The sequence below is a fragment of the Vulpes vulpes genome, chromosome 14, assembly GCF_048418805.1.
Source record: "Vulpes vulpes isolate BD-2025 chromosome 14, VulVul3, whole genome shotgun sequence".
NCBI lineage: Eukaryota > Metazoa > Chordata > Mammalia > Carnivora > Canidae > Vulpes > Vulpes vulpes.
This window is the reverse complement of record NC_132793.1, coordinates 74327946-74344944: the sequence shown is the minus strand read 5'-3', so window position 1 is coordinate 74344944 and position 16999 is coordinate 74327946. Positions and strand designations below refer to the sequence as shown.

At 37.3% G+C, this 16999-nt stretch overlaps 1 protein-coding gene across 3 annotated transcripts in view; it reads left to right on the top strand.

Annotated features, from left to right (window-relative positions):
* MSH3 (mutS homolog 3) overlaps positions 1 to 16999 on the top strand; it is a 181564-nt gene that overhangs the window by 59879 nt on the left and 104686 nt on the right. For all 3 annotated transcript variants that reach the window (XR_011997048.1, XM_072736893.1, XM_072736894.1), the window contains 2 exons: positions 8081 to 8165; positions 10689 to 10798. Coding sequence is in view for 2 of the 3 variants with exons in the window: in XM_072736893.1 (XP_072592994.1) it covers positions 8081 to 8165; positions 10689 to 10798 (195 nt within the window). In the remaining variant the exon portion in view is untranslated. The remainder of the gene's footprint in view (positions 1 to 8080; positions 8166 to 10688; positions 10799 to 16999) is intronic.

The following is a 16999-nucleotide window of genomic DNA, read 5'->3' as shown; positions in this document are numbered from 1 at the left end:
TAAAGAAGATGTGGTTTATGTATACAATGGAATATTACTCAGCAATTAGAAACGACAAATACCCACCATTTGCTTCAACATGGATGGAACTGGAGGGTATTATGCTGAGTGAAATAAGTCAATCGGAGAAGGACAAACAGTGTATATTCTCATTCATTTGGGGAATATGAATAATAGTGAAAGGGAATATAAAGGAAGGGAAAAGAAATGTTGGGAAATATCAGGAAGGGAGACAGAACATAAAGACTCCTAACTCGGGGAAACGAACTAGGGGTGGTGGAAGGGGAGGAGGGCGGGTGTTGGAGGGGAATGGGTGACGGGCACTGAGGTGGACACTTGACGGGATGAGCACTGGGTGTTTTTCTGTATGTTGGTAAATTGAACACCAATAAAAATTAATTAAAAAAAAAAAAAGAAAACTTGCTGCAAGGCAACAGTAGTCAAAACAATGTGGCACTGATATGAGGACAGACGTACAGATCAATGAAATAGAATTGAGAGCAGAAATAAACTGTGCACGTATTGTCAGTTGATTTCCAGCAAAGGTGTTAAAGCATTCAGTGGTGGAATATTTTTTCCCCAATAAAAGGCCCTGTGTGAACCTTGGTTATTGTTTGACTTAGTGTTTTCTTGTGGTTCTTTCCCTAGCTCCTGGATAACTGGTTATCTATGCAAAAGAGTGAGTTTTGTATTACCTTACCTCATGTCGTAATAGAAAATAACTCAAAGTGAACTAAAGACCTATGTTTAAGAGCTGAAACTGTTAAGCTCTTAGGAGAAAACATAGTGTAAAAATCTTCATGATCTGGGATTAGGCAGTAGTTTCTTAGCTGTGACACCAAAAGCACAAGTGGCAGAAGAAAAAACAAAATATTGGACTTTACAGTGAAAAATTTGCTCTTTAAAGCCTACTGTCAAGAGAATGAAAAGACAACCCACTGAATAGGAGAAAAACTTAGCAAATCCTGTATGTGGTAAGAGACCTATATCCAGAATACATGAAGAACTCTTATGAGTCAACAGTAAAAAGACACATAACCTAGTTTAAAATGGACAAAGAATCTGAATAGGCATTTCTCCAGAGAACATGTACAGATGAACAATAAGCATGTGAAAAAATGCTCGGCATCATTAGGCATCAGATAAATTCCACTCAGAACCACAATGAGATACTAATTCATATACACTAGAATATCTACACAAATAATTTAAAAACCCAGACAGGTGTTGGTATGAATGTGGATAAATTAGAACCCTTTCACATTGCCAGTGGGAATGTAAAATGGTTGTAACCAACTTGGAAAACAGTGTGGTATTTCAGTTTCACAGTGTTTTCTGTGGACTTAATCAGATAATCCAACAATTCCACTCCTAGATGTGTGCTCAATACAAATGAAAACATATGTCTACACAAAAATTTGTATGACCGTTTATAACATTATCATTCATATAGCCGAAAAGTGGAAACAACCCAAATGTCCATCCATTGGTGAATACATAGATATAAAATATGAGATATGCATAAAATGGACTCTAGTTGAACCACAGAAAGGAATGAAATGCTGGTTCATGCTACAACATGGATGAACCTTGTAAATATTATTGTAAGTTAAAAAAGCTATCACAGGGATCCCTGGGTGGCGCAGTGGTTTAGCGCCTGCCTTTGGCCCAGGGCGCGATTCAGGAGACCCGGGATCGAATCCCATGTCAGGCTCCCGGTGCATGGAGCCTGCTTCTCCCTCTGTCTATGTCTCTGCCTCTCTCTCTCTCTCTCTCTCTCTCTCTCTTTCTGTGACTATCATAAATAATAAAAAAAAAAAGCCATCACAGAAGACCACACACATATGATTCTATTTACATGACATAGGCAAATCCATAGAGATAGAAAGCCAGTCAGTGGTTTCTAAGAGCAGTTTGGGTTGGGGGGAAATGGAGAGTGACTGAATGGGTATAGAGTTTTTTGGGCAGGTAATGCAAATATCTGAAATTACATAATGATGATGGTTTTTACAACCTTGTTAATATTCTAAAAACCATTGAATCGCATATTCCAGATAAATGATGTGGTATATAAATTATATTTTGGTGTAATAGATATACATCTATACATGTGTATATTTAAACATTATTAGTACCAAATTGGGAAATCCTTGTCTGTCTATTTTACTTACACTTCTAAAGCAATACCCTTATAAGGGTACCCAGTGCCCCATGTATTTTGAGGCATTTCCACTCTAGTTGGTTAGAGGCAACTATTCTAAGCCCTGTGTGAATCCTGCTTATTGTTTGATCTAGTGTTTTCTTGTGGCTTTTTCCCTGACTTTATGGAGGTTCCCTCATACCTTTAAGGATTGGTACGTGACAAAAGCCTTGAGGGGATCCTTCTGCACATCTTTGGAGCTCTCTCTTGTATGCAGCTCTGTCATCGCTGGCTTTCTGTCTTACAAATTGTAGTTTCCTTGGTCTCTCCAAAGAGTCAGTCATAATGTTTATCTCATTTATTTTTCTTCTCAAGAGAGCATAGTTCTGTGCTATCTGATGTCTAATATCTGGTAACAGTTTTTAAAAAATATAAATTTGTTCAGTTTCCTAATTGTCTTTAACAATTAGAAAAGGACAATTCGGGACGCCTGGGTGGCATCTGCATTTGGTTCAGGCCTTGATCCCGGAGTTCCAGGATTGAATCCCACATCAGGCTTCTTGAAGGGAGCCTGCTTCTCCCTCTGCCTGTGTCTCTGCCTCTCTCTCTCTCTCTGATGAATAATAAATAAGTAAAATCTTAAAAAAATTTAAAAGAAAAAGGACAATTGATGCATTTGATGTTTAATGAATGAAAACAAAAGTCAGGAACTGTAATTGGACATTACACATAAACAATAGAAGAAGATGTATGAGGTTCCAACAGCTATCGTGAACAATGCCTGTGTTTTAAAACTTCCAGAAAATTAATTTCACTTAAAGAACAGGAAAAGAACCAAATTCAGATTTTATAGAAAGTTATTATGAGAAGAAACAATAGGATCAGATAATGTCCTTACAGAAAATGAATGGATGCCAGAAAGATGTCCACAAATGGAATAAAAACTGTACTGCTTCAAAATGAGCTAAAAGACATTAAGAAAATGATACTGGGTGAGCAAGAACAAATGAGATTGAGGAATAGGAAAGCTTTGAAATGAGATGGTAGGATTGAAGAATGAACTGTGTATTCAAGAAGATCAATTTAGAGATGAAGAGTAAAGATCAAGAAGGAATAATTGAATAAACATAGCACATATACTTTAAGATAACTAGAATTTGAATAGTGCAAAAAAACAAAAACAAAATGGTTAACATAGCAGACCTGATGAGACAAGTAGAAAGATCTACTTGCGGGCAGCCTGGGTGGCTCAGCGGTTTGGCGCCACTTTCAGCCCAGGGCCTGGTCCTGGAGACCTGGGATCGAGTCCCACGTCGGGCTCCCTGCATGGAGCCTGCTTCTCCCTCTGCCTGTGTCTCTGCCTGTGTCTCTGCCTCTCTCATGAATAAATAAATAATCTTAAAAACAATGAAAGATCTCCTTGCAAGCTTGACCTTTGGCATCTGGGAAAATTCACAACATTCTCTGATAAGAATGGCTCACTGTCTCTAAACTTTGCAAAGAACATGATTTATTGCTAACTACTTGCTTGTTTCTGGGAGATGGAGTTTTGATACACATAAGGGAGAAGATGCCTGTGTGACCAGCTTCCAGTATAAACTCTAGGTGCTAAGTCTTTAAGGAGCTTCTCTGGTGGACATTTCACATGTGTCATCACAACTCGCTGCTGGGGAAATTAAACATACCCTGTAGTAACTCCACCAGGAGAGGACTCTTGGAAGCTTGCCTATAGTTTCTCTAGACTTTGCCGTGTGTCTCTTTTCCTTTTTCTGATTTCCTTTGTATTCTTTCAGTGTAATAAATCATAGCTCTGAGTACAGAGTCCTGTGTATCCTCCTAGAGAGTCGCTTGGGGACTCAATTATATACCTGTCTTATTATTTTCCTCTCTAATATAATGCTTAGCAGCTTTTAGGAATGTAAAGATGGTCATTTTGTTTAATTACAAATCAATTAGAAGTGAATCTACAATAAAACTGAAGTCTCCTCAGATATAGTTTATAACCCATAAGTTAAGCTGACCATAAAAAGGTTAGACAGATGGTGAATATCTGAATTCTGAAAACTGTACGTAGAGAACTATTTTCCACTATTGATTTCATATGTAATATGTAGTTTTGTTTTTTTTTTTCTCTCACCCTTCAGATTATGTTTACCTGAGATCTTTGTAGGGGGTTGGTCTTTTAGGTAAGATCACCTTTAACTGCCTCTGTCTAAATCAGAAAAATTGGTTTTCATTTTTTTAGAAAACTAGGGTAGGAATGATACAGCATCTTAAATTTCTCTGGCAAGTTTTCAGCAAGGATATTTCCCTCCCATTGTAAAACCTGGGGGAGGGAGGGGAAGTGTCTTTTGTATTTTTTGTTGTCTGAAATATATTTTTTAAAGATTTTATTTATTTATTCATGAGAGGTACACACAGAGAGAGAGGCAGAGACACAGGCAGAGGGAGAAGCAGGCTCCCTGCAAGGAGCCCGATGTGGGACTTGATCCTGGATCACACCTTGAGCGGAAGGCAGATGCTCAACCGCTCAGCCACCCAGGCATCCCTTTCACATTTCAATCCCTATTTGTAGGATTTTTATCCAGGTTCACACAGCATGAATTCTAGCCAGGCATTGTTTATGAGGTTCATTTCAAAGCATACGAACTTTGTTTTTTTTCCAAAAGGATAAATAATTTAGAGTTGCTTGAGTATTTCGTATCAGTGATCATATACTGTTGAATTCCTAAGGATGCTGGCAGTTACAACCCTGAGTTCAAAAAAAACATAGAATTCCTAATGGAAACAGGCACTGACAGAAGGAAATTTCTTTTGTATTTGGGAAGAAGAGTCACAGTTCCAGAATACTTTATCAACCAAGCATAGGGGAAACCCAAAAGCGTATTTAGTTCTTATGTTGCTTGATAATTATTGTTCCGTAGGAATCATTCCAGTTTAATTTTGCCCATTGGTTAATCTCTTTTTAAAATCAATGCAGATGTCAGTTTTAAATAAACTCTTTGCTTCTCACTATATCTACTTTGAGATCTAGGGGACTTGTTCAATAAAGGAAAAAAAGTAAAAGCAAACTATATGCACAGCTTATGAATACTGTTAATTAATAAAGGAACCTGTACTTTTTCTCTGAAGGTCTAGTTTTGTGAGCTAACTTAAGACAATTTGATTCTTCAGTTTTTTGGGTTCTTTTTGGTATTGTAGATATCCAGTAAAGGTATTGCGTAGAAATATAGGTGCGGGCTGTAAGACTCCTCCAGTGCTCTCTATACTAGGGTGTGTGTTAGTCCAAACCATATTCTGTCACAATATACGTTTTAGCAAGCAGGCACAAAAGCAGTCCTGTTAATTCTTCTGTATGCTCCATGAAATTCCAATTCTTTTTAATGTTCTGACTGCGCCTTGTTTCAGAGGTTCATTTGAGGCACGGTAGGAGCAGGATTTCACTTTTAGTTGGAGTTAGGTGACAAAACTCTCAACTAAGTGGTGGAGCAAGGATGCTTTGAGAATCCTAAACCTAAGACCCCACTCTTCAGCATATGGACTGTTGGGTTTATTAGTTCTTGTGAGGGTGAAGCACACTGAACAGTACTTCTGGATAGTCCACAGATCTTAATGCCACTTATTTATGTTACAGCTTTGCTGTTCTTGGGAGATGAAGACAACTAGCTGAGATGTTTTTAGAAAAGCCTGTTGGATTATGGGTTCTTGATGAGTCTTTCTCTCAAACCAAATGAGCATCCCTGTAGAGTCTGTGTTTGATTAACATTCTCATGTGTTAATCCCAGCTAGAGTAGTAGGTTCAACCTAACTGTTAGGAACAGGAGAAGGAAATGACTTTTATCTAACATATGGAAACTGGCTAGATATCAATTCAAGTCCAGGCTGTCAACTCTTCCAGCTTGGATCTTTGACCATAAAGGTGTGGGAACACCTGTCATCTATAGCAAATCACTGCCTAAATGTTTCTTTTCTTTTTTCTTTTCTTTTCTTTTCTTTTCTTTTCTTTTCTTTTCTTTTCTTTTCTTTTCTTTTCTTCTTTTCTTTCTTTCTTTTCTTTCTTTCCCTTTCTTTTCTTTCTTTCCCTTTCTTTTCTTTCTTTCTCTTTCTTTCGATTTTATTTATTCATGAAAGACAGAGAGAGAGAGGCAGAGACAGGCAGAGGGAGAAGCAGGCTCCATGCAGGGATCCCGATGTAGGACTCGATCCTGGGACTCCAGGACCATGTCCTGGTCCGAAGGCAGGTGCCAAACCACTGAGCTACCCAGGGATTCCTAAATGTTTCTTCCTGAAAATAACGTTTTACATTTTATTGTCCCTGGGTGTTTTACAGACATTTCTGTGTTTGAGGACTCAAAGGAAACCAACCAGCCAATCCATACTGGCTTCTCCATAGGAAGATGGCAGACATTTGTTGAGCATCTGTGTTCTGCTAGGCTTAGCAGGTGCTGTAAGATGTATGACATAAGTAACTCCTGACTTTAAGGAGCTTAGATCCATTAATGAAGATTCCAGAAGAACATGAAATTGCTGTAATACAAAGCATATTAAGTTAACTGTTATAAGAAGGAGTAAAAGAGCTACACACACCTGCTGTCAGTCAGTGTTGGAGTTGCTTCCTTCTAAAAATCATTAACAAGTTATCACAGAAACTAGGTCAAACTTGTCAGAGAAATCCTGCTGCTAACAGACAGTTCTCGCTAGGCAATATTCCTAATATGCTATAAGGTATTCCTTTTTTTTTTTTAAATTTTTATTTATTTATGATAGTCACAGAGAGAGAGAGAGGCAGAGACACAGGCAGAGGGATAAGCAGGCTCCATGCACCGGGAGCCCGATGTGGGACTTGATCCCGGGTCTCCAGGATCGTGCCCTGGGCCAAAGACAGGCACTAAACTGCTGCGCCACCCAGGGATCCCTATAAGGTATTTCTTTTTCAGGGCTCTGGAGCTTTAGTTGGAATCATCTAGAAGTGAAGGCATCTCTCAGCACTGGCTCTGATTTTAGGCTTTAGACTCCTGGATAAAGGCTTGTTTCCATAACTGGTTTGGGAACCTGAATTTTATTTAAATCTTATCACAACCATGTGATAAGTGTAGTAAGTTTATAATGCAAACATTTATGCTTTTCCTCCAAATTGTTTAGTGACTTTCCATTATTTTTCTTGCCTTTAAAAATAAGCTATAAATCTGTGAGTGCTGTTGATATAAACGCAAAGGAAATTGAATTACTATATTAGTCATTGATTACTTCTTAACATGAAAGATTGCTAAGGATAAAATTGGAATTTTGCATACACTTAGTAATCCTCACAAGTCAGTACTCAAGTCTGTTTGAAATTTATTGAACTTCAATCTCATTTGGGATAGTTGTAGGGACATAAGAAGACTGAAATCTTTGAGCTTAAGGAAATAAGTTTTGCTAGTTTTTCAGTTTTATACTTCACTGAAATGTTAGTTCCATTAGTGTGCGTTGTTAATTATAGAGTAAATACCATTTGTTGTACATATCAGAATGTTGATTAAAAGCTGTTAAAGTAAGGTTTATCAAGATGATCTCACGCTAAAGAATAAAGAGGACGTTTTAAAATATCTTGACATATCTTTCTAGCTAATTGCATAGCTTTTCCTGAAGATATCACCACATGCTCTGCTGATGATAAGACTATGTTTGGTTCTCTTCCTGGAAATGTAAAAGATGTTGGTACCATTTACTTCCTTGTGCTTGTTTATGGTGCAAGACAACTATCCTTTTGCACCAGTCTGTTTAATGGCACCAGCATCAATGGAAGACAGCATCCCAGTGAATACTTATTTTGCTCCTTTTGATTTGATTTTCTTTCAGATAACTCATTTTTGTCATAATGGTATTGGAATATTTAGTTTTAGTTTTTAAAATTTCTTTATGCACTTATATCATGGCTAACATTTCATTCTTTTACAGGAATTTTAAGCAATTTTCTGGTGAAATGGAATTTATGACAATTAATGGAACAACATTAAGGAATCTTGAAATCCTACAGAATCAGGTCAGGTAAACATAAAGGCTAATCAAGTCAAAGGGTTTAAAAAAAATTGGAATAAGGTGGCATTCTCTTCTTAAGAGTGCAGGTGGGAATAAGAATATGGTCTTTAACTGATCACTCTGCCTGTCATCTGTTTATTAATTGATAACTGCGGGACCCATTTTTTTTGAGACTCAAAGATATGAAATACTTCCTGGGTGTTATTTGGGTAACTCTGGAGCTGCCCATGCTGATAATTTCTGTATCAAATATTTCTTTGGAAAGGCATTATCTTTGAAAATTAATATAAAGTAGAATTTTTGTCTGCTTGATAATATTTTTTCTATATACCTTTAACTTTTCATTGAAATGTCTTCAGTCTTATTGTCCAGCATATAAAACAAATTACTGTTATGTTGAGTTAGATTGTAAGATTAATAAATTTCATTTCACAAACTTCCATCATTATTTATTTGCTTTTTATTGATGAATTAGGAAGATAATGGAGACATTAAATTGATGGCTTTCATTTATTATCACTTAGAAATAAGATACTATTTAATGTTCATAACATAAAGTCATAGAAATAAAAAGCAGTTCCAGATCATTTGATAAGTAGTTGAAAAGCTGAATCATCTGAATTAAATGATTTAAAGCTCTTTGGAAATATTTATTACTTCTTTGAATTAAAGTACATGCTGAATTTATTCTCCTGACAGCTAGATTTGTATATTACTAACGAGTTTCTCTTATTTAATTTCTCTTTCTTCCAAGCTATCCTGGTGTACTAGAGTGAGCCTTACTTTCATTCTGTAATGAATGAAATTCATTACTTACTTTCATTTTTATCTTGTCATTACATTATCTGGAAGTTGAGAATTTTTCCCACAAATCTTTCTTCTCATAAACTCTCTATGCATTCCCCAATCGGAAGTAAGTAGTAGGAAGAAAAAGACATTTCTTTTTTTTTAATATTCATTTATTTATTCTCAAGAGACACAGAGGGGCAGAGACATAGGCAGAGGGAGAAGCAGGCTCCCTGCAGGGAGCCCAATGTGGGACTCAATCCAGGGACTCTCCAGTATCACACCCTAAGCTGAAGGCAGACGCTCAACCGCTGAGCCACCCAGGCATCCCAAGAAAAGGACATTTCTTGGATGAAGAAGAGCTCATAGTCAGACTCTGAAGACACAGCTCTGGCATTCCTAGCTTTCTTTATTCTGCTACATCTCTCCCATTCAAATCCTACTGCTTTGTAGTCAGTTCTGAAAATAAATTCCAAAGGCAAAAATCATTTATAATTAAAATACCCTTCAAAGCTCTTTCATTATTACCAGGACTTGGGCCATTATTAAAATAGAAGCTTAAAAATTCACATCTTAGGCTTGTTTTTTTGCACTCTAGGTTGGCCTCTGTTACCATGGAACAATGGAAGGGGGTAATGGGGGCTGGGTATCAGGGAAAGCAAAGGAATAATACAACTGTTTCTCTCCTACCCTCCCTTTCTTGTCTGAGCCTGGTTCTTCAGTGATGCAGGAAGTAACTGGAAAGTTATTCTTGTCCACTGTCCTCTTCCTGGGACTCTTCACTGTGCTCAGGCCAGTGGGGCTCCTGTTTTGGAAGGAAGGGAGCCTTCTGTGACCTGTAGCTTCCATGTGTGCTCTGCTCTAAACTCCTAAGGCCTGGCAGCTGTTGTCATGCCTTTTATAGTTAATTTCTGCCAAGTGGCATCATGTGTTAATTATGAGTCATTTCCTCCATATTTGGACATAAGGACCCCACGGGAGGGGACCATGTCTTAATATGCTGTTGCCAGTCATACAATGGAGTACATAGGAGGTATTCTGTAAGTACCTGCTTGATGACTTGAGGGAAAAGGAAAAAGTTAAAAATACTTAGGTAAAAACAAGTTTATGTTCCAAATAAGATTTCAGCCTATTGACTTTTTTGTAATACAATGAAATCTTGGTTAAAATTAACTAACATCTCTAGTTAATTATAAATTTTCTTTTAGTTGTTCAACTTTGAAGTAGCAAAGCATAGATTGATAATTTTTTACTAAGGATTTAATAAAGCTGACTAAAATAAAATATTTCCAGGGTGAATTGCTAGAGTGCAGTTCCGTTTCAGTTCCATCCCCATCTGGTACCTTCTACCCGTTGAGTGTTTTCATGGGAGCATCAGTGCTTAGAACTCTGAGGCTCTGGAGGATACTGAATTGCCAAAGGAAGTTAAATGATCCTTGCTGTACTTCCCAAGGCAGAAGATGCTTAGGATGAACATATATTGTAAAGGATTTCTGAATATTCTTAGTTAACCAAATTTACACATAGACAACCCCTTTTCAGTGCAGATATCAATACATGTGTGTTCACATGTACATGCATTTGTCAGACATTAAATGAACAGCTACATACATACTTTATGATAAGCATGTGTAACATTTAAAATTGGGGTATATTGAATAATTAAGGCACATGAGCAACTAGCAATTTTGGTACAAATACAATGTCTAGTTAATAAAACTTTTCTTCTGTTTTTTCTTAGACTGACATGAAAACCAAAGGAAGTTTACTTTGGGTTTTAGACCATACTAAAACTTCATTTGGGAGACGGAAGTTAAAGAAGTGGGTGGTCCAGCCACTCCTTAAACTAAGGTAAAGGGGATTCTTTTTTATGTGTTTAATCTGAAATTATATAAAGTTGTGAAATGTATGTTAGTCTCCTTAAAATTAAGGTTACTATAGTTAATAGGAACAGAATTTTAGGGCACCAGGGTGGTTGAATGAAAGAAGCAGTGATTCTTGGTCTCAGGGTTGTGAGTTTGAGTTCCATGTTGGATGTAGAGATTTCTAAAAACAAATAAATAAACTTAAAAAAAAAGAACAGTTTTAAATTGGAGAAGATTTTATTTTGTATTTGGCAATACACTAATATTTTGGGGATAGTTTTCTTGTCCCCAAGAATGAGTCTGCTTGCAGATTGGAAGACATGGGTTGTGTCCAGGGCAGGTGAGTTATCCAGTTAGTTTGGGTCATCAGTAGCATAAGAGAGTGGGGAGTAGGGAGCTCAAAAGTTGGGGCACTGCCTTTCATAGAGGGCTTTAAATGCTAGCCTGAGTTGGTAGCCAAGGGAAGTTAATTCAGTAATTCTGAGCATGGGAGTGATAGGATCAGAGCTGGGCTTATGTGTGGGAGGGAACAAAGTGGTAGTGGGGTGGGCAAATTAGCAAGTTCCTTGGAGAGGTTCTGAGGGACCTGAGCTAAAGCAAGTAGGGATCTGAAAGAGGTCAGAAGGGAGATGTTTGGGAAAGTAGATGAGTATACTTGGAGCGCCTTCAGGGAAGGCAGCTGAATCTAGTGCCTAAAACACAGCTTTTTCCAAGTTTGTCTGCCCCTTGCAGTCCCTTGGGAAGCTTGGCAGATACTGATGCCCTTGTCTAAACCCCTAGAGAGTGTAATCTGTCTCCACTGTGGCCTGGAAATTGGAGTTTTTGATGCTCTCCAGATGATTCTGATATGCATATGAATTTGGAGACTCTGACCTAGAATGGTGCTTGTCAGTATGAGCCCCTTTAATGTGAAGGCTATATTATAGCATTCTTACTATATACCACTTTTTCTTACTCAAAATCATCCTTTGAGGTAGGTCTTTGAGAAGAGTAAGCAGATTCAGAGCTTCAATAACTTGCTCAATGTTTCACAGCTGGTAGAGCCCAGATTTAAAAACAGCATTGACTCCAGAGTAGAGCAGGCACTTAGATTATTTTCTAAATGACTTCCTAAATAGAGTGGTGAGCATGGTGTGGTGGTACAACTGCTATGCGTCACCTCTGTCAACTGAGTGAGTCGGCCCACCGAGTGCTTGAGTCTCGTGTCCTGTCCCGTGTGTCTGCCTCCCCGTGCCATGTTCTCCTCTTTGAAATGATAAACTGCCTCCTCACAGGGTTGCCGTAAGGAATAAGATGAGACGGAAACCCTAACTACCACTTTTGAGCTCTTTTTACAGGACAAGCACCTTACTGGGTACCTTCTGTACATTGTAGCTTTTAAACTACAGAATAGTCTTGCTCTTGGCTGCATTTTACACTGAGCTTAGTACATAGTCATTTTTAGTAAAGGATAGCACATGTTGTTAGTAGCTTTAAGACACTGTTAGGATGATGATCATTACCAAATCACTTTAAGATTTTAGTGGTTCACTCCAGTTTTTCTTCTTGACCATAAAGACCTTTGGGTGGGGAAACTGGGTAAAGAAGACATTCTGGAAGTGGAAGTATGGTTGACCCTTGAACAACCGAAGTTTGAACTGTGTGTAGGTCCACTCACAGGTGGATTTTTTGCTGATACAGTACAGTACTGTAAATATATTTCCTTATGATTTTCTTAACCTCTTCTTTCCTGTAACTTACCTTGTTATAAGAATACAGTATACAATGCATATTTAAAAATAATAGTGTTTGGCTATCTTATCAGTTAGGCTTCTGGTCAACAGTAGGTTGTTAGTAGTTAAGTTTTTGGGGAGTTAAAAGTTATACTCCGATATTTGACTGTAGTGGGGGATGGCATCCCTAATCTGCACTTTGTTCAAGAGTTCACTGCGCCTACTTGATGCAGTACTGAAATGAGGTAAGAATGCCTTGTGGAGCAAAAGCAGACAAAATGTCTTTCTGCAAAAAGTGTAGAAAGCCATCTACCTAAGTATCCATAGCACTTCTTGTACTCTTATTTGCTTGGTTGAAATATTCAGCAGAAACAGTCGGTAGAGACTTTTTCATGTAAATTAAAATTTTTATTTCTGTTGTTAAATTTTTTTTCTATTACCAGGATTAATTGGAGATAAACTCAGTAGACCATATTGTATGCTCTGTAGGAGCTGAATCTTTTGGTATCATACTTTCCCAGAAAGGGCAAAAGAAAATATGCCTGTGTTGAACACTGATGCTTTTCAAGTATCACCTTGAAAACTCTAGACCATCCTAACACAGAGCTGATAACAAACACAGAAAACTTTTTCCTTTGCCCCTTTAATTTTAGATCATAATTTTAAAACTTTTATCTTTCTAATCTACTAAAATTTATTTCAAAAAGAATTTGTTAAATCTTAATGGCACTTGCAGCCTATTCCAAATACCTAGAGAAAGTTGTCAGCTGATTAGTCAGTGGTTCAGCTGTATGTTTATAATTGTTGATGCTAACTTGGGGCTCATGCAAATCACAGATCACATCACTGTGGTTATCCAGGCTATATTCTGTCTTAAATGTTGGCAGCCAAAAGTTCGTTTAGAGTCTGGTTTTCTTCTGTAGTGAGATCGTAGAACAGAAAAAAATGGTGACAAGGTATTTATTTAGCAAGATAAGGTCAATCTCCCAAAGTTCTCCAAGAGCCCATTATTTGTCAGTTACCCACGAACTTTCTTAAATCCTTAAAGTTTTTTTTTTTTTTTTTTTTTTTTCCAGCCCATTTTAGTTCCTGGGGCAGTCACACACTTCATAAATCCAGGACCAACTTTTTTAAGTTTCAGAAGATTTTTAACTCCTGTTACTTTTTTTTTTTTTTGTATAAAATGGTCTCTTTGGTGTAGAATTTTACTAGTGACTTTTAGAAAAGATAAATGGCTTTTACCCTATATATACTGACCGAGTCAAAGAATTTACTTAGATTATTGAGACTGGATTTTACTTTGTTGAAACCAAATTAGCTTCCCCCCCCCCCCTTTTGTTGTTTATTTTATTTTTATTTTTTTGAGAGGCTGAAAGCCATTTTATTTTTCTATAATTTTAAAAATTCAAGTATAATTAACATACAATGTTATAGTAGTTTCAGGTGTACAATGTAGTGAATCAGCAATTCTATGCCTTACTCAGTGCTCATCATGATTAGTATAGTCTTACTCCTGGGATCCCTGGGTGGCACAGTGGTTTAGCGCCTGCCTTTGGCCCAGGGTGTGATCCTGGAGAACCAGGATCGAATCCCACGTCGAATTCTGGTGCATGGAGCCTGCTTCTCCCTCTGCCTATGTCTCTGCCTCTCTCTCTCTCTGTGACTATCATAAATAAATAAATAATACCTTAAAAAAAAAAAGTATAATCTTACTCCTCATCACCTATTTTACCCATCTCCCCACCCTCTTCCCCTCTGGCAATTATAAGTTTGTTCTCTGTATTTAAGAGTTTGTTTTTTATAAATTGGTTATGCTTTCTTATGTGTTGTGATCTCTACTTTTTATCAGTTCTTCAGTTTTAGGCAAGGTGATTCTTCAGTGTAGTTTTCTGGCTTCTTCTTATAAATGAATGTCACATTGGCCAGTCATTAGTCCTAAGATCTTTTAAAATTATATTATTTTGAATTCATTCTTTTGAGGTTCCATCTTTGAATTTCTTCTATTGCTTTGAGTTGATAAGATCTTGTCAATTTTATATATAAATACCATATGTTCTTTGTTGGTTTTGTCAAAAAGCCCTAAAACACAAATTCTGCTTGTTAATATTGAAAGAGGGGGAAAAAGAAAACTTTGGGAAGTATGGGATGAGTCTCTAAAATGTTGTTTTAGGGACGCGTTGGGTGGCTCAGTGGTTGAACATCTATCTGCCTTCAGCTCAGGGCTGATCCCGGGATTCTGGGATCAAGTCCCACATCGGGCTCCCTGCATGGAGCCTGCTTCTCCCTCAGCCTATGTCTCTGCCTCTCTCTGTGTGTTTCTCATGAATAAATAAATAAATAAATAAAATCTTATAAAAAAATAAAATAAAATGTTGTTTTAGGCAAAATGGTAATTTCCAAGGCAGATTTGTTCATCCAGAAGAAGGATTCAAGATTTGGTAGCATAGTGTGTCTTAAAATATTAAACAAAAATAAGTTGTGGATTTCCTTTGTATCTCTTCTGTCTGCACCTTAAATGTTGATGTTACCCAGAGCGCTCTCCTGGGACCTCTTCTTTCACTTTCAGCACTACTTAGGATCTTATCTGGGGTCATGGTTGTTATAGCTCATATGCTGATGACTTTGTCACATTATCTCCAACAGCTCCATATTGGAGCTAGGATTGTCCATACTAGGACATCTCTGCCTCAGAAAATACTCAGTTTGAATGCTGAATGGAACAGATCGGAAACAAAGCATTTCCTTTAGTGAGAGAGCGATTTCTTGGAAATAAAAGGTGTGTGTGTGTGTGTGTGTGTGTGTATGTGTGTGTGTATCTTCATGCACACATACATGTGTGTACACATACCACATACCCAGAGCAGGATATTATTACTCACAAAGCAGAATCTGGGAAATCAATTCCTTCCCTTCTAGTGATGAGTTATTTTGTTCAACAGTGAAAACACTGGATTTCTGGCAAGAGGTAGTATTTTTTTTTTTTTTTTAAGAGGTAGTATTATATCACCTTGCCTTTTTGTAAAATCACTTTCTATGAAAGACAGCCAGATGAAAGCCTTTTCCTGAAAGGCTTTTTGTGTTTTGAGGAAACTGAGTATCTCTATGCCTCTGGTGTTGCCCTTCTCTATTTCTGCTCTGCACTATGAATTGATTACTTTTTTAAAAATGCATATATGATTATGTTGTTCCCTACAGTTTGCAGTTCTCACAGCACACTGAGGTGTCATTTATTTCTGGACCTTTGTACAATCTGTTTCCTTTGTCTAAAGTGGAAATTTGTACTCGTCTTTGTTTCCATTCTAGTTTTAGTTTGCTGCTTGTTTCTTCACAAGTTTATTTTATTTTATTTTTTTTTCTGTTTATCTCTAGGTATCCTTTAAATGTTGGTGTTTCAGAGACCTGAACATTAGGAGCTGAGGTTTCTTTCTTCCCTAAACCTCCCCTCACTGCCTCTTCTCTTCTTACTGTCTTCTACGCTTACCACTAAGAACATATCTATTCCCATGACTCTAAATATCAAAATGTCAGTGATTCCCAAATCTGTATCTCTGGTCTTTGCTCTCCTATTCCCCAGGCTTAGATATTTCAGCTTAGATTCATAAGCACATAGATATATCACAGATAGCTCAAACTTCATGTATTTAGCCCTGTTCCCCCTCCTGGTTTCCCTATTCTAGGAACTGCACTTCTACCGAAGAAGTTGCTTAGACCTGGAGGTTATCCTGGATGTTTCCTATTTGACAGCTATGCCCAATCTAATACTAAGTCCTGTTGCCTTTAGCTCTAAAATCTATCCAGAGTCTGTGCATGTCTTGTCATTTCCACCGCCATCACCTTGGTCTAAACTACGTTAGTTCTTACTTGGACAGCTGCAGTATCCTAACTGATCTCTTTTTCTGGATAAAGACTCCCCTGCCTTAAACTCTCCATTGGCTTTCCACTGTGCTTCAAATGAAGTTAAAATTTTTAAACATGGTTCTTCTGGTTGATTCTCTTTTGCATCCATGCATTCATCATCTTCTGGTCAGTCTGGCCTTTCTTTGATTCCTGCACATCCCAAAGCTTTTTCTCATCCTGTGGTCTTCGCATTTGCTGAGCTCTCTACCTAGAATGTTTTTTTTTTTTTTCTCTTCAGTCTTCACATGGCTAACTCCTTCTCTTTTAAGTCTCATCTTTAAAGTGTTACTTCTGAGAGATTTTTCTCTGACTGCCTAATCTAAATTATGTTCCTTGTGCCATTCTTTAATAGCATATAGAGCTTAATATGATTGATATTTGTTTTCTCTGTTTATTTAATATCTGTCTCTCACTAAATTGTGTGTTTTATTTATAACAAGCATTCGGTAAATATTTATTGAATGAATTATTAAAATAGTCATTCAACCCTTAACTCAGATATCTCCTTTGAGAAGTCCTCCTTTTTCTCCTTTCTTCTTCTGTAGTAAGTTAACTCCCCTCAATTTTGTTCAGCCCCT